General features: G+C 32.6%; 1 protein-coding gene across 1 annotated transcript in view; it reads left to right on the top strand.

The window, feature by feature from the left end:
* The window catches only part of LOC129222606 (protein N-terminal glutamine amidohydrolase-like), a 29,432-nt gene extending 7,057 nt beyond the window's left edge, over positions 1-22,375 (top strand). Inside the window, exons 3-6 of the mRNA XM_054857121.1 lie at positions 5,496-5,549; positions 11,664-11,815; positions 16,033-16,157; positions 22,178-22,375. Of these exons, the coding sequence (XP_054713096.1) occupies positions 5,496-5,549; positions 11,664-11,815; positions 16,033-16,157; positions 22,178-22,275 (429 nt within the window). The 3' untranslated portion in view covers positions 22,276-22,375. The remainder of the gene's footprint in view (positions 1-5,495; positions 5,550-11,663; positions 11,816-16,032; positions 16,158-22,177) is intronic.
* The last annotated feature ends 2,966 nt before the right edge of the window (positions 22,376-25,341 follow it).

Below are 25,341 nucleotides of genomic sequence, written 5' to 3'. Positions count from 1 at the left end.
TCCCACCGCCACCCTCCGCACCCTGTCACCGTCGACCGGCTCCTCACGATGCTGCTCCTATAGCGAAAGCCGTCTCCAGGTTGCATCCATGTCCTACACACACGCGCATACATACACAATTACACACACACAACTACCCGCACATTCATGCCTGCACACTGACACAAACACATATGCCTACACATACATACACATACCCCCCCACACACACATACACACATTCATATACACAACTACCCACACACTTATGCCAGCACACAGACAAACACACATGCCTACACACACATACACATACCCCTACACACACATACACATACCCCTACACACAAACACACATACCCCCACACACAAACACACACGCCTACATGCACACAGTTGTGATTGCGAAAAACATAATTTGAATTCAAGATGTCAAAATTCAAATTAATTTTTCTTTTTTTTTTACATTGTGCTCAAAAGTTGCCTTATCTAAGGGCTTCTTGATTATTGTCTAGTAGACTAACATAAAGCAAATTATATTTATTTTAATTTGATAAACAAAAGTAAATCAATGGTTCTTCATGGATAGTCATGCATCTCGGATTCCTGAAAATCTGCAAGGAGTCAGCATTAGAGTTCAGCTAAAATTGTATTTTTTGGGGGCATGTTTACTTCAATTTTGATCTTTCTACAATCATTGTTTCAAGACTTCAAATTCAAAAAATGTACTTATCTAACCTGAACCTCTCTCCCTAACATCACCAATAGGATCCTTTAAATTGCATTTTTTGAAAATTTTCAAAGTGAAAGTTTTGAACCCCATCACTTATCTTACATCATCAAAATGACACACAATTGTGTTTTTGGGATTTCAATTCCGAAATGCTTCATGGGGAAAGCCCCAAACTTCCCTTTCCTTAACAATATCAAGGAGTCTAGAATTGTGCTTTTAAGACTTATCTATACATATAATAAAATTAGATGTTTGTGTATGTGTGTGTGTGGCGCGCATCTCAGGAAAACGGTAAGGCCTAGAAAGATGAAATTTGGTATACAGGTGCAGTTTTTGCCGAAGATATGCACCTTGGGCTTCGATTTTTGATATTTTAATTAGAAAAAAAGTTATTTAATGTTTTGTGTTATTTTTAGCACTTTTTAGTACTTTTAACCTCATAGACCCCGAACCAATAGCGCCAGACGGATATTTTTTGTACTATAGTGTAGGAAATTTAATTTTGAATATGATGAATGAAAAAAGTTTGAGGATAGAGCAGTTTTTGTATTTTTTATAGAATTTTGAAAAAACCTTTATTTTACATTTTTTTCTGGGTTTAGTTTTTTTCGAAACCCATCCTTCGAAAAGTATTGAACCCTCAATTCTAAAATTTTAGTTGGTAATCGTAAAAACATTTCGCCCCCTTCAGAAGAAAAAAGTTTTTAAAAATATGCAATAGTTTTTTTTTTTACAATTTTTTTAATGCAGAATACAACGCGAGCTGTTCGCTTGCCGGCTGAGTTCCGAACTTACCTCATCACATGATCTAACTGAAATCGTTTGCCTTCTCTTCACCTTTTTTTTTTTTTTTTAATTTTTAATTTTTTTGCAAGCGCTACTTTTTGCACACTACGGGGGAACATAGAGCCTTTATTTTAATTATAAATAAATAAAGCCCGCGGTTTTTTGCATGATCTTTGTTTCAGTTACAGATTGGCGGTTAGGTTAGGTAGATACAGAAATAGATAGAGATTGAGTGGACAAAAAAATGTTTTTTTCGAATTAATACTTATATAAATAAAAAAAGATTGTTAATTACTGTCAGAGGTAGACATGCATAGATCGTATAGATAGATAGATAGATAGACAAATATAGAGGTCGATATAGTAGATGGATAGCAAGAAAAAGACATGCCCATCATTTAAGGAACTTCAACGGGGTGTCAATGCCCCCCCCCCACACACACAATTACTTTGAAAAAACAATGCTTTCACATAAAAGTGGAAGTGCTTTTTGTTATTTCTCGGCAAAATTTGCATGAAGAGTACGTTGTTTGTGTCTCCCCTCCACCTCCTATAAAAATATTCCAAACGACGGAACTGGAGATGGATCTAGAAGATATTTTATTCAAACTACTAATGATATAGATAGATATAGATTGGTTGATACCGCAATAAAATTTATTGAAGCAGCCGCCGAATGCGGCAACATTGGCATAAAAAGGCGAATGATAATATTGATAAATAGAGAAAAACATTCATTAATACCGTCGCTAAATTGTCTAAGTAGCCGCCAAAGGCGGCAACCCTGGCGCAAAAAGGTGCATGGCGTAAAAAGGCGGACTAGTTGGTCGCCGTAGGCAGCTAGTCTATACATATAATAAAATAAGATTTTTGTGTGTGTGGCGCGCATCCCAGGAAAACGGTAAATCCTAGAAAGATGAAATTTGGTATACAGGTGAAGTTTTTGCCGAAGATATGCACCTCGGGCTTCAATTTTTGATATTTTTATTAGATTTTTGATATTTTAAAAAGGCGAATGGTGTAAAAAGGCACACCAGCTGGTCGCCGTAGGCGGCTAGTAAGTAATAAAAATCTCATGGCTCGGGGGGGGGGGGGGGGGGTCGCCACTTCCTTGTATCTAGGCTTGGTTTCTCTACTTTCTCTATATTTCCGATCATTTCCATACAATTAAAATCACGAGAAATAGGCAGACGACAGTTATTACGATTAATCTTTCTTATTGTTGCAATTATAAAACTATTTTTATTCCCACAAAAAAAATCAGCCCTCCATGGAGCGATTGGCCCCAAAATTGAACCAAAGCCAATTTACATATGGGTTCACATTTATTCCAAATTTCATCCAGAACGCAGCATTACTTCTTGAGATATGGCACTCACAATGGAAAAAAAGAACGTTCGATTGCGCCATTCCCTTTTCAACTGTTGACTCCAAAATAGAATCAGCTCTTATATCTTTAAGGGCTACTTATCGATAAATTTTTGTTTCATTCCATTCATTATTTCTTGAGATACAGTGGGTACAATCGACGACTAAAAACGTTCTATAGCTCAACCCCTGTTTAAGCTTTTGACACAAAAATTAAATCAGTACCTGTACTTTTTAAGGGCAACATATGAACCAAGTTTTTTTTGATTCCGCCTGTTACTTCTTGGGGAATAGCAGGCACGCATATCTCAAGAAACGTCCCATTTCTCCACCCCTTTGGAGGAATTTGTGGCAAAAACCAATGGGCGCAAGTTCACATAGGGGCACATATATGTTCCAAATTTCTTTCGATTTCATACGGTAGTTTTTGCTGTAGAGCAGCCACAAAAAAACTGGTCACATACATACGTGACACACACACACACACACAGAGACATTTTCCAAAAATGGTCGAAATGGACTCGGCACACCTCAAAACGTTCAAATCCTTCGAAATTCGAAAATTTGCACGATGCACGAACCCAATACTTTCTTCTATATATTAGATATAAACGAAAGTAAAAGGCAGGACAAGGGGTCATTGTTCTGAGCTATTCAAATCTTAGGCTAACTTGGAAATAAGGACTGGAGCAGAGGAGAGTCAGAAGAAACATGATTCAAATGTTAAAATTTATCAAAATAAAAGATGTTAATGGGTTAAATATCTGCATGGAAAGCAGGACAAGGGGTCATTGTTTTAAGCTATTCAAATCTCAGGCTAACTTGGAAATTAGGAAAAATTACTACTTTAGTAGGGTTGTTGGCACTTGGAACAGCTTACCAGAAGAGGCAGTAATGAGCAAGAGGATGGATAGCTTTAAAAAGGCCATTGATCTTCATTGGGGGATAATAAATTGACTAGGACCAGCCTAGTTGGACCCAGAGCATGTTTCTGGTTGTCACATTTGTATTTCTATATACAGGCGTCCCTCGTATAAGACAGTACTCCTATAACACGGTTTTGATATTGCACAGTACGAAACTTGAATTTAATACTTCATGGTTTTGATATAACTTGAATGTTGTATGTATAAAAGATGTAATTTCATTTTTGTTTAATACATTCTGTTAATGGTTGATAACTCTAATAAGTTTTTTACTTTGTTTTTATGAAACTTGGTTTCGATATAACACAGTACACATCCCTTGATTTACATTATTTCTAAGTCTTGTATAACATGATTTCGATATAAGACGATACATCTTCACCAGATTTTTCTCATGTACATACATAATTAGTATTATAAATAAGTAAAAATGTTTTTAAAGAAGTCTCGTATAACACAATTTCGATACTACACGGAACGAATTAACCGTGTTATACGAGGGACATACACCCCTGGAGTTGTATCAGTTTTTTTCCTCACAGAACATGTGTTTGGTTTTCAAAATTGGAAAATATATATATACCCTTGTTTTAGGCAGGTTTATTTTACGCAGTTTCGATTATACTTGGTTTAAGATTTGACACCTTTATTTTATTTTACGCGGACGAGTTTCGGCTTTACACGGATGCGGCAATGCAAACAGATTAAATTTTCCCCTCTTTCAAAATCTAAAATCCTAAAGATTTCAGATTATGCGTAATCAGGTACATTTTTAGTGCTAATAATCGAACTTGGGCCACTGGAGATACTTTATGCGATTGGTTCCAGAGCTTTTTCCAGAAGTCAAGTTATTAAACACACACAGTTCAGAACTCACTGGAAGAAGAGCTTTTAAGAGTAATAAAGGAGGCCAAACGAACAAGGATACCGACTTCTGCGATGCACAACCAAAAATATTTACATTGAAAATTTTGAGCCATTCCTTGACAATAGAAATGATTCTTCTGATTTGTTAGTGAAGGAAGATTGTATCATGGAAATGAGGCAAGTGATCATGGATGTGTTAATGCTCTGCAAAGAATTACAGAGAAAAAATTTTAAGGACCGCCAAAGGACTATCATAGCCATCTCTTCTTTATAAACATAACACGAAATTAATTTATGTTTTCTTTATTCATGTTGTGCATAAAAGTCAATATAAATACACATTAAACTTATTGTACAATTAGTCATCACTAGAATGAAATTTTTTTTATCTACAGAACCAAACCCCTATTTTAAATCTAGTATTAAGCCTCAATTTACTCGATTTCGATTTAGGTGGCATTTCCATGGAACGTAACCCCCGCGTGAAACGGGGGTCTACTGTATACAGTAAAACTCCTCCTATGCAAACACTAACGAGACAAATTTTTTGATGTAATTTATTTATTTTGTTATGTAACCTTGTTTGCTTGTTGTTTTATTGATGTTTATATTTACCTGGCTTATTTGTTTGGCTGCTTTGCAGACCTTTGGGCTAGTAGTTTATTCTATTATAATTTTTTCTTCTATAATATGTTTTCAATATATATATATATATATATATTAAATGTATACCGGTATACCTTTTTCTTTTTCCATTTCTGTGAGTTTTTTTTTTTCTTTCCTCTTTTTTTTTTTTTTTTTTTAAATGCTTTTCATCATTTGAAATTTTGTATTAGGTTCCTTTATGGTGTCAAAAATCTGGACAACAAGAAGATAATCTTGCAGTTTGGGTAAATAATTTTTCCTTGATCATTATATTCTCTTAATATTGGAATGAGTAGTAAACTATAAGTTACACTTTTAAAAATATGGAAAAGATTCATTTTTATCACTTAATTTTAATCATCATAATTGCAAAATAATTTTGCTGTATTAAAATTGAAACGAGCATGCATTTGTGGACATTCTTTTATTTAGTTGATTTGTTTCACTAATATTTAGTTAAAAAAGTTTACTTATTTACTTGGTTAATCAATTATTTAATCATTTTTTTTCCTTGCAATGATGTAAGATGAATTTGAAATGCACTTTTTATAATACTCCATGCTGTAATTTAAAAGAGGGAAAACATAGCTATGTTTTTTTAAGCAATTAAGAAGATTGCTTATGGATCTCACTTCGACCTTAGACAGCATAAGGAATAAACTGTTGTCTTCGTGATCGGTACAACCAATCACATGAATAAGAAATAAATAATCTTTGACAGTCAATGACTCTTTTCAATTTAGTTGACTATCTAATGTCTATAATTGCGTGTACTATATTCAAACTTATTTTACATTTGAAAACTATTTAAAATACTTTGATATTTACATCTTTCAGCAACCAAGCAAAATTTAATGATATCTTAAATTGCAACATATATCACTTTTACTTATTGCTATTAAAAGTAGTGTATGGGCAATTCGAAGGATAACTGACTGACATTTTTTGAAGTGAAACAATTTGTATTTTGTAGTATTTAACGCAAAATATATATTGTGCAAACAATCTTTTGCCCTGGAATATTATATTTTTAAAGCTGAATTTAATGATATAATTGAATTTATAGTTGAATTCACATGAAATATATTTTGGATTATTTTTAAAAATTTATTTAAAACATGATAACTGACTGGCATTTTAAAAATAAGTATGTCAGTCAGTTACCATGCTTTTAACAATTTTTTTTTTTTAAATCGTCCCAAATGTATTTTAAGAATTTAATTATAACATTGAACTCAGCCTGAAAAATACAATATTCCACCTGAAAAGGCTGTTTTTACAATGTATATTTTGCGTATAATATTACAAAATATGTATTGTTTAGCTTCAAAAATGTTAATGAGCAACCCCTGGAATTGCCCATATATGAAGTATGTGTCATAACTGGTGATAACAGAGTGGCAGAGCAAGAGACGTTATGATAAAAAAAACAGTTATTGTTTTATGTTACATTCAAAACTAAAAGGTAAGCTCACTGAACTGATCAATAAACTTAAATTATATATCTGATCCGGCATAACATCAATCACACCATTTCTCTGTCGACTATCAAACCAATCGAACCAATTTTGAACTCTTGAGTCCATACATATAACTGTAGAAAACAACTAAACCATCTAGGCAATTTACATATTGTTGTTCTTCTTTGCATTTTCAGTTTGAATACTGTCATTCGGCCCCATCGGACTGAAAACTAAAATAACTTAACATAGCACAAATTACAACTTTTCACCATACAACATGGTCGAGAATTTTTTACGTTCTGATTTGTAAACGGCTTTGTAAAATAATCTGCACAATTTTTATCTGTTGATACAAATTTCAACTGAAAATGTTTTTTTTTTTAAATAAATCTCTAAAAGAAATAATACTTAATGTCAATATGATGAGTTCGTTTGTTTTCTATTGGAGAGTTTGCAAAGTTAATTGCAGCAGTATTATCACAAAATAAAAGCGATTCATCAAATTGAATGTTCAAATTTGAAAGTTCCCTGCAAGTTCTCATAAACCACAAAATATTTTAGCTGCTTCTACTAGAGCAATAGTATTCCTATTCCATCAAGCTAGTAGCCACACATTTTTGTTTAGCAGTTCGCCAAATAACTGGTTCATCATCCAAAAATATTATGTTACCGCTGATAGATTTTCTATTATTTAAACATTGTGCATGTGCTGCGTCGGAATAACAACTTAAATGAAATTTTCTAGCTCTAGACAAATTTAATCCTAACGATTCTGTGTCTAAGACATAATTAAATAATTTAACTAAACTTTTCCAATGACAAATCAAAGGATTCTGTTGATATTGTGAAAGTACATTCACTGCATACATTATGATTGGCCTTGTGCGCGTCGCTAAAAAAGCCGAACACCCTAACAAATTGCGATAAGGCAAATTTAATGCAACTTGTTCATCCAAATTTGGAGGATCTTTTGACAAAAATTCTTTTACGACAGGTAAACTTACAAAACTTCTATCATTCCAACTAAATTATTCTTTTAAAATTTTAATCTAACTTCTTTTATGTAAAATTAACTTATCATTCTGCTCGAATTCAATTCCTAACAATTTAGAAGTTTTACCTAAGTATTTTAAATCGAATTTTTGTTTCAATACGTTCACATTGATAATATTTGATTTACATTCTCCAAATATATTTACATCGTCTACATAAACAAGTAACAATATATTTTTACTCTTGAGCATGTAAGCACAATTACACCAATTTAATTTAATGAATACAAAAGAAAGTATAACTACATCAAATATTTGAAACCATGCCCTTCCAGTCTAATGCAGCCCATAAATAGCTTTATTAAGCTTGCAAACCCAGTCTGGTCGATTTGAATTTACAAAGCCTGGTGGCCGTTTCATATTAATTTCATTCTTTAAGTCCGCATATAAGTACGAACTCTTGCTGGACATCTTTCCATTTTAAAATTACTGCGAATATTGTGAAAAATAAACGTATAAGGGATATGTCCAATATTGGGGCAAATACTTCTTTGTACGTTTCAGATCCTTGTGACTCTGTGATCTACCAACCTACTTTTGAAAGACTTTATTTCACCTTTATAATTAAACTTTTTAGTGTACACCCACCTACAACCAATTATTTTTACATTTTCATCTGGAGGTGATAATAAATCAAAAACTTTATGTTTTTCCATATTTTCAAGTTCATGCTGCATTGAACGTTCCCAATCTGTAGATTCGAGACAGTTTCTCGCTTCAATTACATTTTTAGGAATAAAAACTAAATTGACCTCCACTTCGTCTAAATTCCCAGTTGGCTTAAAATTGAAAGTTCTTTATCAAATAATGTATTATTTTGATTATTTTGCCAAATTTCCTCACATTTTTATGCAATTAAATTTATGATTATCATTTTCAAGTTTGTAAAACACATCTATTCGCGAATTATCTTTTCTAAGCTGTTCGAAATGAATCTATTTTTCCTTTACTGGATTTTTCGATTTCAAAATTTTTAGATTTTCCAAATCCCCTGTACTTTTTCTTTCTGATTCTTCAAAAGTTTGTTCCTGACTAGATAAATCTTCCAACTTTAATTTTGATTGGGAAGGTTTTAATTCAATTCTTTTACTTTCACTATCACTTGAAGAATCCGATTCATACTCGTTAAGTTTTATTTTTATATTTGTAACATTCTTTAAAGGTATAGAATTTTTTATGCCCAGTATCGTGTCCATTGCTATTTTAGTCTCGTCAAATTTAACATGAATTGTCGCAATTACTTTACCACTCGAAGGAAAATAAATTTGATACCCTCTTGTGTTTACGGCATAACCAACCATAACACCTGGTTTTCCCTTAGGTGATAATTTATCTCTTTTTTGCTTAGGAATATGAGCGTAAGCCAAACTACCAAATACTATAAAATGTTTGACTGAAGGTACATTTCCATACCATAATTCAATAGGACTTTTGGCTCTTTTTCCTACAGGAATTCGATTTCTTACATGAACGTAATAAAAAAGCGCTTCAAGCTAAAATTTGTTTGGTAACTTAGATTCGATTAACATTGCCCGAACTACAACCATTGCGTAACCATTAAAGCTTTCTGCAAATGGATTAATTTCGGGTGTCATGATAACAGTTCTTTCATGTTTAATCCCTCTTTCTTCAAGAAATTTCCCAAATTCAATATGACAGAATTCAAGTCGTTATCACTACGAACGCATTTTAATTTACCGTCAGATTGTTTTTCGGCGAATGAAATAAATAACTTAAATTTAGAAAACACCTCCGATTTTGCTTTTAAGGGATAGATCCATACATGACCTGAATATTCATCTATTATCGAAAGATAGTACTCTGGTAAATCTCTTACGGCTCCACTCATCGAGATCTGGTTCAGTTTATGATAATTACAATGTGCAAAACGTCTGTGCCAAAGTTCAATTTTTTCACTAGAAGTTACGTTTGCTGTAGGGTTTCTCAAACTATTTTTGGTTCAATTTCATAGAATTGATCCCCTAATTTAAATTCAAACCACTTGCTACGATTCGCGGCATAAACGGTAGCTTTACCATTTCCACAAACAGTTTTATAACCATACTTATCTAGCATCAGACCCGAAAACAAATTAAGTCTCAGATCAGGAGCATATAACACGTCTCTCAAATTTACTTCTACAAATTCCCCATCACATTTGACATGAAAATTTAATGTACCAACGGCTTTAATAGGTGCATGAGAATTTCTAGTTGCAACAGACATATTTTCGCTTTAATTTCTGGAAAGTTATTTAAATGAGTCTTATCATTTACGAAATGATTTGTGGCTCCAGAATCCAGGACGAAACCTGTTTTTAAGTCTTTTACAAATCCTACATTGCAATCAGAATCTAAACATTTGTTATTATTTGATATTGCACTCAGATTTACGTTCGAGTCAGTAATGCAACCTTTAAAATTTGGTTTCAGACTTTTGTTCAATTTATTTTTAGATTTAAATTTAAAACAATTATGCGTTAAATGTTCATACAGACCACATTCATGACATGAACCTATTTTTACAACATTATCTCATTTTAAATTATTTTTCTCAAAATTTAACTTTTGTTTACTATTTTTACAGTCCTCATATTTTGTTACAAAAACAGAATTTTCATTTTTACCCTTATCATAGTCAATTAAATTTAACTTACTATTTTCTAGTAGCAAAGCTTCAGAGATTTTTTCAACCATAAAATTTTTATCATCCACGGTGTACAATCTTTGAACAATTCCGTTAAATTCATCCGGCAAGTCCCTTATCAATGGAAAGCATATATATAAATCATCTATTTTATGATTACTTTCATTGCAACAAGTAGCAGATTGTTTAACCTCCTAATAAACATTCCAATATTTTTATTTTCCAAATTAAACTTAATACGAAAAAATTTGTCTAAATTTCTCACCAATCTTGCTCGGGACTGCATGTCAAAATTGTCCTTAAGAACTTTCCACGCTTCTTTTGAACTTTCAGTATCATCAATAAGTTCTTGATATCTTTCTTCCAAACAGCTGTAGATCAAAGAATACGCTTTCTTGTCTAGCCGCTGAAACTTAGCCATTTTCTTCGGATCTTTTCCATCAGGTTTCACGGAATCTCCCGTGACCCCCTTCCAATTCCCATCAAAGCTGCTCTCATTTTCGCTGTCCAGCGTCTCTATTTGAATCCACTGAATTTTTCAACCTTTACCCAGATGTCCTCCGGGTCCAAAAAAGGCAAATGGTTGACTTTGCCGGAGACATCCAGCAAAGTCAGCCATTTTCCTTTTTTGACAATACGGCAATAAAAGTTCCAAGTAGATATTTTTTACTCTAGTCAATCTACTACTTTTGTCTGTGCTCGAAGATAACTATAATTGGGTTGCAATAGCCCCATAACCAATGGTAATAACAGAGTGGCAGAGCAAGAGAGGTTAAGATAAAAAAACATTTATTGGTTTATGTTACATTCAAAACTAAAAGGTAAGCTCACTGAACTGATCAACAAACTTAATTTATATATCTCATCCGGCATCACATCAATCACACCATTTTTCTGTCGATTATCAAACCAATCAAACCAATTTCCAACTTTAGAGTCCATACATATAACTGTAGAAATTAACTACACCATCTAGGCAACTTACATATTGTTGTTCTTTGCATTTTCAGTTTGAATACTGTCAATAACATATATTGTAATATCAGAAATATAAAGAGCAAAGGACAAGAGGAGGCACTAATCAAAGTTCATTCTCAATGTCCTCAAAAGTCATAGGCAGGCCCTATTGACATATTGTCATTAAACTTGTATGTATTCTGAAGTTCATTCATTTTTGAAATAAAGCATTTTTCTCTAGGATTACCATGTAATTTTTGTACACAGTCCTGAAAACAACAGTGGGTCAGTGGTCTATGACTTAGATAGCACTTTGCCATTTCCAGTGCCATTTGAAAAATATGCACCTTTAACTTTTCAGTTTGACAGTCTTCTTCCAGTTTCACATCATAGGTAAAAAGTTACATTCTCTTTTTGTTTATTACTTTTAAACTTTTATTTATTACTTTAAATTTTTGCATCAAAATATTGTTTGCAAATTTGATGCTAAAGTTTTTTTTTTTTTTTTTTTAAGTAAAGGGGGAGACCAAATGTTACAAAGGGAGTGCAGTTTTGCACTCAGCAACAAAAGTAAAGTGTCAGCAATTTTCAATCCCAAACGAGACCATTCTCGGTTTTCAAACTGAATTTTGATCCCTGCCTGACAAAATCCGACCAGATCAACTTGTACTGCAGTTCAATTTAAACATGCATTCTCTGTTGCCAATGTAAATCATGCTTGTGAGCAATGTCATCAGTCAAAAATCTTACTTTCACCGTCCCCCCCCCCCCCCAATATATATATGTATAGATAGATATTTTCGCCTCAGAGCAACAGTAGGGTATCTTACTGGTATTCCTGTGATTAGTTGTCTTAGTGTTGCTTTGAGGCAACGATATATATATATATATATATATATATATATATATATATACTGTGTAGTTAATTTTTCTCTAAGTTTAGCAAAGTTTCTTGTAAAACTATGCGTATTTAATGAGACATGCAAAGGAAATTAGTCTCTTTGAAAGGAGTGCTTATACAGTAAAACCCTGTTAAAACACACCTCGATGTACTTCAGAATTGGTTATATCGCCCCCCCCCCCTGCTTTTTGTAAGATGATTTCAGATTTAATTACTTTCCCTTCTCCTTTCAATAAAGTTTTGAATTTTAAGTTCAATAATTTTCTACGGTTTAATGTATTACATATGTCTTAATGAAAGGGTGGCAAATGAAGGCACCCCCTGGGCGGCAGAAACTGTAGCAAACAGGGTTCACAAAGTTTTGGACAATACGGTAAAAACTCTGGTTTTTACCATCCTGTCCAAAACTATATTTTTAGAGAAATTGTATTTTGTTAGAAAACATCAAAAACACATTAAAATGTATCAAAATAATGTTTTACAGTGAACATTTATTCTATGTGAACATTCAACTTATTTATGCAACTGATTTTAATCTAGTTACATAGAAGAATTCTTGATTAAAATTTCAATTTGTATGCATGAGTTTATTTATTTATTAATTTTTTTATTTATTTACCAAATTTCTCTGTGTTTATGCATGTGCAAATCAAAGCAGGGTTGGCAAGCTTTTTACCATCCTGTTCAAAACCTGTTCAACTATTTTGTGAGAAAATATCGACAGAAAGAACAAAATGTGTCAAAATTATATTTATTTAATATTTTTATTTAATGTGAACATTCAAGTATAAATATATGTGTAACTTATTTATACAGCCGACTTTAATCTAGTTACGTAAAAACTAAATTCTTCATTAAAAACTTCAATTTGTACCCATGAGTTTTTTCCCCCTATAAACCAAAATTTTCGACATTTTTGCAAATGAAAGTTCAAAATATAGTTCAGTAATTGACTTAAATGCAAAAAATTTTTGTAGTTACAGAATGTATTACATTCAAAATATGAACTAAAAAAAGAGTAGCATACATTTTGGAATATAAGTGTTCAATCATCAATTTCTTGTTCTTTAATCTGATTTAAAAAATAATTTTCATTAAAAGATCATATAAAACTTATTTGCAAAAACGGTTTAAAAAAATTAAGCTTTTTTTGCACCTAAATATTGCACATTTAATAACATTCCTTTGAGTTATAAATGGAACTGAAATTAATTGTCTTGGTAGTGTTGTGAATTTTCTTTCATAACTGTACCAACTGTTACATAAAGAAGTTTTTATGTAATAGAGTTATTGGCAATTTGTTTAAAGATATTTTTAAATAAACATTTTTGAGAGAAATATTGCCAAATACTCATTCATTAAACCTCATTAATATTTATATTTATGCATTACGAATATTTCAATAATACGAATTAATTAGATTACACCCCTTTAGCTTTAGCATACTTTTGGACAGTTTAAGACAGTTTTGGATGGTAAAAACCACCTGTCCTTCTCTAAACCAGGTTTGGATAGTCCAAAACCGAACCCTGGTAACAAAGTCACTGATAACAGTGCATCATACAACTCCAGTAAAGTTTATATGAATGTTAATTCAAAGTTGAATAGTACTGTACTGTGTTGTATTGCAAACATTGATTTACACTTAAGGGTCATTCGTCAAAAAGTGTAATTTTTCTGTCACACACCTTTTGCAGTAAAAACTTTAAGGAACAATTGATTTAACAATGCTTTTTAATTTCATCAAAAATATATCTATTTAAACCTGCCTACAATTTTTTAATAATAATTTTTATTTTAGGATATTTTAGGTTCACAACATGTGAATTCTCACCTCCGTGACATATCACACACCTTGTGTGACTGTTTATGTTGCTTTAATAACTTGTTTGATTAAAACGTATATTCTTATTTATTTTTTATTCCTTTCACAAGTGTCTCAAATACTAATTGTTTAAGTATTTTTATTTTTTTAATATTGTGTTTTAGTTTGTTTTAATAGGATAAGGAGTCATCTCACACAAATTCTCACCTCTGTTACATAAACATAAAATGCAATTCCTCATTAACACGTGGCAGTGATGACATAAATTTTATTTTCCATGATACAAGGGTTTATTTACCCCCCCCCGCCCCCTGTTTATTTTCAGCCATAAAGAAGTTGTGAGATTTTTGTCGAAAAACAAGAAAATGGATTTTGCTTTAAAAACTCAGTGTGGTTATTGTGACTTTTCACCTCTGTGAACTTGAATTTCAGGGATGTAAATTAATGTAAAAAAAGAAGTGAACATGTTTTCATATGCTTTACATGTGCATATTGTAGCAACGAAGAAATAAAATATTTCAATGAAAATTGTATCCAATAGGCCTATATTAATGGAAAATCCCTCACCTCCCTAGGTAACACTTTCATGTAAGAATAAATAAAAAAGAATACAAAAGGTTTCAAAATTGAAAAATATTTATGTTCAAAAGTTACGTTTTCTATAGAATGACCCTTGATCAAAACGTAAGTTTTGTTATTCCGTAAGAAAATATTTAGGGGACTAGGAAGTAATGCTGTTATTTTTTGTATACAAATTAATAAGTTTGTTTATTTTTAATCATTGATGTAAATATCCTCATTGTTAGCATTTTTTACCACCTAATGCACAAATTCAATTCCAGATTGATAAAAACCATTTGATTTTGGAGCAAAATTTCTGGAGGGCCATCAGGGTATCAGCCAATTGTTCAAGTTTTTTATCTCATAGCGATGAAAATAAAGGGAAACCAGATGGTACAATGGCAGGTGAGGCAACCCACTACAATTCATTATTTTTCCAGGGTTTGTTTCAGCATTGTGGTTATACATAACCATGTTTCAGAACTACCTTTTCTGTGGGCAATTGTTGAACTAAAATCGTCACTATCTGATTTCTCTTTATTCTGGTCATAATGTGACAAAAAACTTTCGTCTTCTAATTTTTTCTACAAAATAAATTGATTTTTTTGGAGTTGAGGTTGAAAATTTGCTTAGTTAATGGCTAAAGTCTGTTCAATAAAGACAGTAAATACATCATTGATTAAGAATAAAACTTGTTAAAAATTAAGGATTTGAAGAAACATTTCTTTCCAGTTCCTCAAATATGTCCCCCAACCCTTGCGTCATAACATAGATTTACTGTATCTTAGTTAATATAAAAAATATATTTGCAAAAATACATATAACAGTTGTATATAGCAAATAAAGCCAATTCAACACTTTCAGCTTCTTTCTAGTTTTTTATGATGCAGAATGATTTAAAAAACTTTTTGCTTTCTCTTTTTTTTTTTTTTTTTTTGTTGTTGTTGCTTCTCTAAATGCATGCATGATTGACGTTTCACTGGAAAGTTAGAACTTTAGCGTACCACTTTTTTGACAAAAATTACAAAACAATTTGTCACAGATTTCTTTAAAAATTTGAAAGAATGTGAATTTTTAAAAGTGTTTCTATGTGTCTATACTTTTTGCTTTTTAATGTGTTTGGATACCATGCATAGATTTATAAAGTTAATGACCCCCCCCCCCCCTCTAAAAAGAAAAAAAAAAACATATAGTTATTCAGTTTAATGTACACATTCCAGTTACTTTTTATGCATATCAGTGGCAACTATACTTACTGGTTTGTGTTGTCAATTGAACATATTCATGTAAGATGTAATATATTTGTTATACTTGTTATTACAGGTTTTTCAGGGTCATACCTGCTAAAATCTACCTTGAAATCTTTGCTTCAGATAGATCTAGAATGAAAAAAGCAGATGGAACGTGGATTAAACAACCACCACCATATCCATGCCTTACGACAAATGGTACATTTAAAGAAGTTTTTCTAATAAATAACTAACATTCATTTAAAATATACATAAAATTTTAACTGACAGGGACCGCGTTAAGCATTCGCCAATGCGCCAAATACGATAAAATCGTAAAATCGGTGAACAAAATTCGAATTTGGCGAATTTATTGGCGAACAGAAAATTCTCTAAAATATACACAGAGGAAAAAAATCTCCCTTCAGAGGTCAATCTAGATAAAAATTAAGTCCGTTCACAAAATTTGGACCCCTAAAAACGGACCCATCACGAAATTCCGACCCCTAAACGAACCTTTCACAAAACTCCCAGACTAGCAATCACTGAAAGTTGTTTTATCCTCGGAACACTCCGAGCAGATTGAGGTGCGCGCACGCGTGTTAGCATCGGATCGGAGCGTTACCGTCCATCGGATCGGAGCGTTACCGTCCATCGGATCGGAGGTGATCGGAGGAAGGATGACGTTTGCCTCTCGCCTCTTTGCGTCACTGTACTTGCTTCTCTCGCTGATTGGATATCGAGTGCGCAGCTTGGCTACTGAGTACCGAAAGTGTTGGCGGATGCCTTGTTGAATGGCACGTTTGTTTCATTGTGTTCGATGTCTGAAACATCGGAGTAAGATAAGAATGCAGTCTTTACTTCGTTAAAAGCTTTTATTTCTACTCTTAAATTTATTGAAGAATGATAAATATCACTTGAAGTTGTTTTTAGCAATTTTTTCCTTTGAAAAATTACATATGATTTGGAAAAACTACTTAATTTGCATTTTTTTTTCTCACCAAACTCCTTAAAACGGACAAAAATTCCTGGATATACCCCTGCCCTAATTATCCTCCAAAAATTGTCAAAAATTAAGTTATACTTCACTTTCTGATTAAATATTTTTTCAGACAAAAATACATTTAAAATGAGTAAAAGTTAGTCTTTGACTAAAACTTTTGAAATTTGGCTAACACTTTAAAAATTTGGCGATTTTACTGGCGAACGATTCGAAATCCTTAGCGCGATCCCTGACTGAACATAAAATTTTCAAAGTTTGTATAAAATGTCGATTGAGTTTAAAGTACTAAATGCTCTGAAATATAGATATGTTCATGTAGTAGTTATAGTTATGTTCTTTTGCTGAAATTACACATAAAAAGTGATTTAAAATATTTTTTTATTAAAAAATTGCTGTTGTCGTGTGTCAGCTAGGCTGGCAACTTCAGGTGCGCTGCTTCCCTTTTCCAACTGTACTGTAATTTGGTGTGAAGTCCTACTTCTACAGTACACACATACCATAAGGACTCGTTTATAGGGTAGGCAAACATTCACAGCCCAACAACACATTCACACAAAGAAAGGACAAAGAACGAGAGAAATAGTACGTCCATATCTGAGCCGGGATTCGAACCTGGACCTTCTTGTCACAATCAGACTTCTCTGACCACTAGGCAAGACAGACGGCTCATTAAAAAGTAAAAGCTTTTAGTATATAAATATTTTCTGTCAATTTCTATGTCTAGCTTATTTGTTCATTGACATTATTCTGAAATTTTCCTTTGAATGTGTGAAAATCTTTTTCAATTGTTATTTCTTCTTTCCTGTAACTGCTGCTAAATGTTCACTCCATCCTGTTTCTACCCTTGGTTTTGTATTTAAAAAAATTTCTATCTCAAGAAAATTGTTAAAGACATTTTTGCTCATTATTTCTGGAAATAATGAAAAATAGTGAAAATCCAGCTTTGAGACAAAATGATGGAATTGGAAATTACTCCGTTTTCAAAATTGGAAGATATGTCTGTATAAAAGCATTAAAATGTATAAAATTCAGAAAAAAAAAAATCGCGATTTTGACTTGAGGAGAAAACTAACTGTTCGCTCGGATTAAAAAAAAAAAAAAATTGTCATATAATCCATAGACAATATTGAACAGAAAATATTAAGTTTAATGAAAAAGTTTTAAAAGTTTTTGACTGAAAGAAAGTAAAAAAAGCAAAACTAAATTTATGCTATCCTACACTGGTGTCCAAGAGTTAAGCATAATTGTTATTTATGTGAGTAATGTGAGAAATATACGTCGAAATAGGGGGAAACGTGATATGCAAGTGCAACACGGTTACAAAATAAGGAAATTACTCAAAAAAAAACGGTAATATTTACTTTTATCATCCCAAAAAATAGTTTGAATGAAAATTAGGCATATGAGGAGTTTACTCTTTGCACAAAAATTTTTCTTTAAAAGATGATGCTAAAGTTCAATAGTGTGTATGGCCACCTCTGACTGCCAGGCACGCTGCACAATGATAACTCATACATTCTATGAGGTGGTGGATGAGTTGTGAGCTTAAACAGTTCCAAGCATGCTGGAGAGCTCTTTTTAGCTCCGGAGCGGAGCTTGGCGGGGGCGAACGGACTGCAAGTTGTCTCCCGAGCATATCCCAGACATGCTCAATAGGGTTCAGATCAGGGGATTTGCAAGCCACGTAATTCGCTGGATATTTTCTGATTCGAGGGAGTCATCGACCACAGCTGTTCGGTGACATGGCGCGTTATCGTCCATGAATATGAACTCAGGACCAACAGCACCTTGAAACAAGAGAACATAAGGCTCAAGAACCTCGTCTCTGTATCTTTGACCAGTGACTGAGCCTGTCTCAAAAATATGGAGGTTGGTTCGGCCATCCAACATAATGCCCGCCCACACCATTACTCCTGCTGACGCAAAATGATGTCTTTCTCTTATGTTTTGCGGTTGGAAACGAGTCCCCTTTTCTCTCCAGATTGTTACCTGACGAGAATCACTCTGTAGAGTAAAGCAGGACTCATCATTAAACATCACATTAGCCCACTGTCCCAGACTCCAATGCCGATGTTGCAAGCTCCAGTTTAAACGAGCACGTTTATGCGCTGATGTGAGAGGAATGCAAACTGCTGGTCTTCTGGCATACAGACCAACATGATTGAGTCTCCTGTAAACAGTTTGCCTCGAAATTGTTATTCCTGTGACGGCACTGAGCGCCGAACCCAGTCCTCTGGCACAGCTGTCCCTATGACGTAGTGCAGAAATTGCAGAAAACGATCTTGGCTTGCGGTTGTGACTCTTGGTCGACCTGGTACTGATCGGCGGGTAACATCTCCCATATTTGAAAACCTGTGCCACAGTCTCGAGATTACACACTGAGGCACATTAAGAATACGATACACTTCAGTTTGTGATCGTCCAGATTCTAGCATTCCAACGATTCTTCCTTTCGCAAACATGTCCAATTGGCATCTTTGTGCCATTATTAGTTCTGTTTCACCAGATCCAATGTTTCTTGGTACAGCAACTGGTACGCCCCTGAACTCTCTAAAGCGTACGAGCTGTTTTATCCACATTCCGAAACGCGCACCCAATTCGCGCATGACACGATCGACTGTGCTATTTTGCATAAACATAATGTTTCTTCTTCAACCAATGAATCTCCATAAGTAACTTTATATAATTTTACGAAAATTTACAGATTTTTCTCACATTTTATGAATTATGCTTAACTTTTGGACACCAGTGTCTATTCTTTAGTACCTTGCATTGAAAATTTTTTCTTTTTGACCTCAAAATAATGCTTGCAATGTTCAATGCTCCCTGTGTATTTAATGTTGATTTTGATTTTTAACACTTTGAAGAGATTTTAAGAAACTATGATAAAAAAAACTCCACAATTTGATTGTCTATTTTTAAAATAAATACAAGTTTTTAAAATGAGCTATTTACACAGATGAAACAAAAATAGAACTTTTGTAGCAACTTTCTTACATTGCACCAAGTTATAACAGATGCATAATTTGAAGAAATTTTTCTCACCATAGAAAATAGATTATTGATATCTTATTTGTTTTTTATTTTTTAAATTTATTTCATATTACTTGCATTTCAAGACTGTCTAATATTGAGTAAAGTTTTGCTCTCTTTTTGTTTTATAAATAATGCTAAGTCTAAAGTTGCAAATGACATTGCATTGACATTTTATTAAACCTTTTGCTTCAACTTTTCTTTGGTTTAATACTTTAAAGGAATTTTTTTTATGTATATCTCACACCTTTCTAATCATCATAATTTTCTTGTTCCTTTTATTAGGAATGGAAACGCAATTGATGTAGCTATACTGAAAGATAATCAGGGACTGATTTACAGAAGGGCTTTTGTGGCAAGTGCCCTGGGCCTCTAACTTACTTTGCCGAATCTTTGATTTCTCCGAACTCTGACAAAAATTTCAAACTGATGCTCCGACGAAGCTTTATAGCGAGTTTTAGCCAAAAAGGGCTCTCAGCTTGCTCCCCTCTATATCTGGCATTGCTGACTTGAATCCTTCCTTTATCACACCCCAAATTACACTTGTAAATGAGGTTTTTTTTTTTTTTTTAACTAGTTAGATCTTTTAAAAATTATTTAGAACTGCTATAAATTTTGACACTGACAAGTGTTTCATACTCACTCATGTATATATTATTCATACATTTTTGAAACCTAAAGCAACCAGCATATTGCAGGAAGCATTTTAAAATGCAAAATACTTGTAATGTGAGTTGTTTTCATTTAAAAAAATATTTTTGACACAAATATACTTGATAATTAGTGCATTTTTATTATTAATAATAAATTTTACTAATAGTATTATGTAATGCATTTGGTGAAGTGTTCAGTACTTAGTACTAATATCTTGTTTCCTACATAATTTTAATCGTGCTCATCAACAACTCTATCAAATTATTTTTCTTTTATAGTTTAGTTATATTAAATTTTAAATTTCTAAACTATGCTCTTTCAAAAAAAAAAAAGATTCAGGCTGTTTACAATTTGCTGTCATCTTTAAAAAAAAAGTTTTTTTTTAATTGTGATTTAAAGTGTGCACATTAACTGAAATTTGCCATCTTTTTTATAGGGCCCCAAATTGCTTTGTGCTTAGAGCCCTAAGATCTGTAAATCAAGCCCTGGTGACAAACAAAAGCTATAAAATTATAATACGCTCTTAAAGTATATTTGATTTTCCACGTGTATGCCTTTCATTGCATTTGACGTGTTTACAAAACAAATATCTAAGCAAGGATAGTTGTGCAATGATAAAATTTCAAGTGTTGAATTTTTTCTTTCTTTTTTTTTTTTTTATTGTTTTAGTTTTGTTTTTCTTTTAAGTAAGATAAAAAGTTTTTCAAATTACTTTGGCAAATATGTTTTTAATAGTTGCAAAAGTATGAAAATATCGACGGTAAATGTCATATATGAGGGGATAAGTTTATTCAGGAATTACAAAATAAATGCAATGTAAGGAGGAAAAGGTACAAATTACTTCTCTACATAGTCATCATACTTATCGAGGCATTTGTTCCAGCAATTCCCAAACCATTGATACCGGCATTGAAGAAATCATCGTCAAGAATAAGAGACCACATCAAGCCTTGCTGTACTGCAGCATCAGTTCTGAAATGCTTACCTCCCAAGTTTTTCTTTGAAAGTTCAAAGTGAAGGAAATCACTTGGTCATAGATCCAAACTGATACTGGTGGCCCAATACCTCCCAATGCAAAAACCTTATCACACTTCTTATTTCAATGGGAGATCATGTTTCTGTCAAGGCAGCCTTTTTCTAACTAATATTTTGTCCTGTTAGTGGACATCCACCTCCATCCACCGGTAACGTTTGAAGCCTCTAGTAATTTTCCTTATTTTCAACGTGATTTTTATTCATTCAGAGAATCTGCACACCCATCGTGGATCCCCACGAGGGATCGATGATGGGGGAGGGCATTACACAATAATAATTTCTTCTCTCCATGTAAACTTATGGTAAAGCTCAGTATGTATATTATACGAAGGTTTTTCAAAATGTAACTTTAAATAACAGGAGCTCTAATCATTCATTTAAAAATGTTAGAAAACCAAGTTCAAATTTTTAATCATGCTTTAAAAGAAAAGAAGAACAACGAAGAGTTTGTAGAGTGTGTTTTATGTGTATTTTGTAATTTAATAAAATGTTTCCTCTTTCTTTACTTTTTCAGAATCTACAAATAATTTAGAAGATTTTATTAGCATGGATTCTTCAAGAGGTGTTGGAGAAGTGATGAATTTACGTAAATTTTTAGAAAGGTTTTTATGAGTTGTTATATTTTCCTAGTACTTTAATGCAAAATAAATGCTTCACCCTGAAATTATTTTCAAAAAAAAAAGGTAAATTAAGGCTTCAGTTTATTTTTTCTTTTGTCATTCTGTTATTTATATCTAAAGTACCCATCTTGTTTTCATTTTTTAATTTCAAATTTCTACATTTTCTTCAAGTACAGGGATACAAGACCTCTACCAAAATACATTTGTGCTAGACCTGTTCAGTACTACGGTTTTTTGTGGTATGAATGTGAAAAACTTAATTGTTTAGAAAAGTATTTCAGTTTACTTCAGATATTTTGCCGATACTTATTTATGGTACAAATTAAAACTTTTATAAGAATGCCTCAAATACAACTGATAGTTCCTGTCATTAATCATTTATGAAGAAAACATTTTTTGTGAATGTATCTACAATCTTCATGTTGTATAAATGCAAAAAGGCATTCTTTAAAAATTCTTGAATCTTCAAACATTATTTCTTTGATTGCTTCAAGATTATAAAAACATGAAATGCTTCAATCTTCCTGAGAAATACCACTAACATGATCTAATGAAATTTTTGACCCAAATCCTCTTTACCCTTATATTTAGTAAATTAAAAAACTTAAATTAGTAAATTAAAATATTAGTTTGTTATTTTTTTAATTCTAAAAAGCTGTTCATCTCAAGTGAAGCATTTAAAAACGTTTTGTCTGAAAAAATCTACTTTTTTGTTCAGTTTGTAACTCTGTAAAGACATAAAAGCTATAACTTTACCTATTCATTTGTTTGATTATTTGTTTTCACTCTGCTCTTTTCAGAGAAAAATATGAAATATTTTAAACTTAAGATTAAATTCTTGAATTGTCAGTAAATAATTCAATTTGAATTCATTAATAGGTTTAATTGAGCATATACTGTTGAATATGTATAAAAACATTATAAACTAGTATGTTGTGGCCATCACGAAACTTTCTTCTATATTTTTCCTTTTTCTGATCCCTCCCCATGTTTGACGAGGAAGCAATATTCCTAACAAAAACAAAATTACACATGCAAAAACTTGACGACCATCCCAATGTCTGAATTATTGTAAAAACAAAACAAAGAGCGAAAATTGAAAGTTACTTTAAAAGCCTTACTTGAATTAATTACAAATATTTTATTTATTAACAAACATAAGATGGCAACAGTTAAAAATTTTAAATCATTGAGATAATATTTCCGATCATTTCCATACAATTAAAATCACGAGAAATACGCAGACGACAATCTATTACGATTTATCTTTCTTATTGTTGCATTAATAAAGCTATTTTTATTCGCAAAAAAAAAAAAAAAAAAATCAACACCTCTTGGAGCGATTGGAGTCAAAATTGAACCAAAGCCTATTTACGTATGGATTCACATATATTCCAAATTTCAACCAGAACATAGCATTACTTCTTGAGATAGGGCACTCACAATGGAAAAAAAGAACGGGCGATTGCGCTACCCCCTTTTTAGCTGTTGACACAAAAATAAAATGAGCTCTTATACCCACTAAGGGCTACTTGTCAAAAAATTTTTGTTTGATTCCGTTCGTTATTTCTTGAGATACAGCAGTCACAATTGACGACAAAAAACGTTCTATAACTCAACCCCCGTTTGAGCTATTGACACCAAAATTGAATCAGCACCTGCTCCTGTTAGTGGCAACATATGACCAAATTTTGTTTGATTCCGCCAGTTACTTCTTGAGGAATAGCAAGCACGCGTAACTCAAAAAAGTCCCATTGCTCCACCCCCCTTGGAGGAATTCGCACCAAAACCCAATGGGCACAAGTTCACATAGGGGCACATATGTGTACCAAATTTCGTTCAATTTCATGCAGTAGTTTTTGCTGTAGAGCGGCCACAAAAAACTGGTCACACACAGACGTGACACACATACACACAGACAGACAGACATTTTCCAAAAATAGTCGAAATGGACTCAGCACACCTCAAAACGTTCGAATCATTCGAAATTCGAAAATTTGCAGGAATCCAATACTTTCTTCTATATATTAGATATAGAAGAAAGTAAAAATGTTAAAAATGACTATTTTCAGTCCTGTTTCTCTTCATACCGGCAAATAATATATTGATGAAAATGTGTGTGTGTGTGCTTGTTTTTTTTTTTTTTTCATATGCTAGTGATTGCCATGCTGTTCTCTGTTGCTCCTCAGAACACCTCAATATTTTTGTAATTAATGCCCCAATTTATTAGAAACTTCTAATTGTGAAGCTTTTTCAATATTTTGCAGCACTCTTTTTTTTTTTTTTTAGCACACAAGATTTGCTATCCTTCCATTTAGGGTAACTTTGAGCCATGTCAGAAATAGGATGCAAAATAAAGTATTTTAATTAAAGTAGTGCAACTTTAATGTAGCAAATACGTTTAAAAATTCCCCCTTTGAACTTGCTGTTGCTTCACAATATCACAATATTTTTACCGTTTATAATATTGCATTGAATATTACAATACAGGAAGTGCACTTTCAACGACTTCAAAAACAATTGCTGTTGTTTCGTCTCCACCTCCCCCCCCCCACACACCCATACACCCATAAATTATTTTTTAATTAAGTGCTCAGTCTTGGTTTTTCTGGACTTAGTGTTCTTTAAAAATACTGTTGTTGTCTTGTGCTAGTTTTGCTGGCAACTGGGGGTGCGCTGCTTCACTTTTCCAACTGTACCATAATTTTGTGTGAAGTTCCCCAGTACACACAACCCATAAGGACCACCATATAGGGTAAGCTGCCATTCTCAGCACAACAATATATTCACACAAAGAGAGAACAAGGACAGAAGTGGGAGAGTCTATACCCAAGCCAGGATTCGAACCCAGAATCTCCCTATCCTCAGTAAAAATTTTCTGACTACTAAAACAAGGCGGTCAGCTTTAAAAAAAAAAATTTGCTGCTTGTAAGCTTCCTACGGACAAGACAAAATCTGTTCGTATGCTGAATGTGGGCCTTATTTTGGAGACCCATGATGTACAATATTGCTGTGCACAGTATAGCTGACTTTTTTTCTTTCATTTTATTGTTAAATA

The sequence above is a fragment of the Uloborus diversus genome, chromosome 5 (assembly GCF_026930045.1).
Source record: "Uloborus diversus isolate 005 chromosome 5, Udiv.v.3.1, whole genome shotgun sequence".
NCBI classification, from domain to species: Eukaryota; Metazoa; Arthropoda; class Arachnida; order Araneae; family Uloboridae; genus Uloborus; species Uloborus diversus.
Note: the sequence above shows the minus strand (reverse complement) of the source record. Positions and strands in the feature narration are given on the sequence as shown.